The 1,338-nt window shown below is 38.3% G+C and overlaps 1 protein-coding gene across 1 annotated transcript; it reads left to right on the top strand.

Moving 5' to 3' along the window:
• Positions 1–3: 3 nt before the first annotated feature.
• LOC17874252 (NADPH-dependent aldo-keto reductase, chloroplastic) lies at positions 4–1,338 on the top strand (the record flags this gene model as incomplete). Its single annotated transcript, XM_006279060.2, has 5 exons — positions 4–38; positions 126–213; positions 357–635; positions 715–957; positions 1,055–1,338. Coding segments are annotated over 5 exons (732 nt in total), but the record flags the coding sequence as incomplete, so codon positions are not given.

Genomic DNA, 1,338 nt, shown 5'->3' with positions numbered 1-1,338 from the left:
GTGAAACGTGAGGAGTTGTTCATCACCTCCAAGCTCTGGTATATATTTTGATTGTCTAATGTATATTTTTGTGAATAAGTGTAGCTTTAGCCATCTTGCATTTATAAATTGTGTAAATGTCATAGGTGTACTGATCATGACCCTCAAGATGTCCCGGAGGCCTTGAACAGAACTCTACAGAATCTACAGCTTGACTACGTCGATCTTTATCTTGTAAGCATCATTTGCTTGTTACAGTTACACAGTTTTTGTTGAACACGTTAATTTGCAAACCTGTTTATATACTAGACCGAACTCTACATAGCATTATGGGGAAATATTATTGCATAACATTTTGTTTGTGATTATTGTTGAAGATCCACTGGCCTGTTCGGATGAAGAAAGGTTCCGTTGGAGGTTATAAGACCGAGGATCTTTTGCCTGTAGATATTCCTAGCACATGGAAAGCGATGGAAGCACTCTATGATTCGGGCAAGGCAAAAGCCATAGGTGTAAGCAATTTCTCCACCAAGAAATTAGCTGATCTCTTGGAGTTAGCTCGTGTTCCTCCTGCTGTTAACCAAGTCGAATGTCATCCTTCTTGGAGACAGACTAAGCTACGAGAGTTTTGCAAATCCAAAGGTGTTCACCTAAGTGTAAGCATTACTACCCATCTCAACATTTCATTTAAATTTCTACCTTATACATTGATTGAATGGATATATGTTTGTGCAGGGATACTCTCCGTTGGGTTCTCCAACGTGGCTCAAGAGCGATGTTCTGAAGAACCCGATACTGAATATGGTCGCAGAAAAGCTCGGGAAGTCTCCTGCTCAAGTCGCGCTTCGCTGGGGACTCCAAATGGGGCACAGTGTGCTTCCCAAGAGTACCAATGAAGGAAGAATGAGAGAGAATTTTGATGTTTTCGACTGGTCAATACCTGATGACTTGTTCGTTAAGTTTTCTGAGATTGAACAGGTACGTTTCTTAACCTTTCATGCAATGACTTAGTTGCTATGCTATTTCTCGGCTTGAACTCCAACTAAAAGTTATATTTTTTTTGGATTAAATGCAGGCAAGGTTAGTGACTGGTTCCTTCTTTGTTCATGAGACACTGAGCTCTTATAAGTCTATTGAAGAATTATGGGATGGCGAGATATGATTTTTACCACATCTGTTTGATATGTTATGTTTTCTCTGATGGACTTGTCCATTTCTTATGGATGTTATCCACTGATATATCAAATTTGTTTCTATTGAATAATTTTTATTGAAAAGAATCTTACTCTACATTTTGTAATGTATTGTAGTTATCTCAAGAAACCGGAAATATGATGTTTTCATATATGGTTGTAAACA

This window comes from Capsella rubella, unplaced genomic scaffold, assembly GCF_000375325.1.
Source record: "Capsella rubella cultivar Monte Gargano unplaced genomic scaffold, Caprub1_0 scaffold_187, whole genome shotgun sequence".
Lineage (NCBI taxonomy): Eukaryota > Viridiplantae > Streptophyta > Magnoliopsida > Brassicales > Brassicaceae > Capsella > Capsella rubella.
Note: the sequence above shows the minus strand (reverse complement) of the source record. Positions and strands in the feature narration are given on the sequence as shown.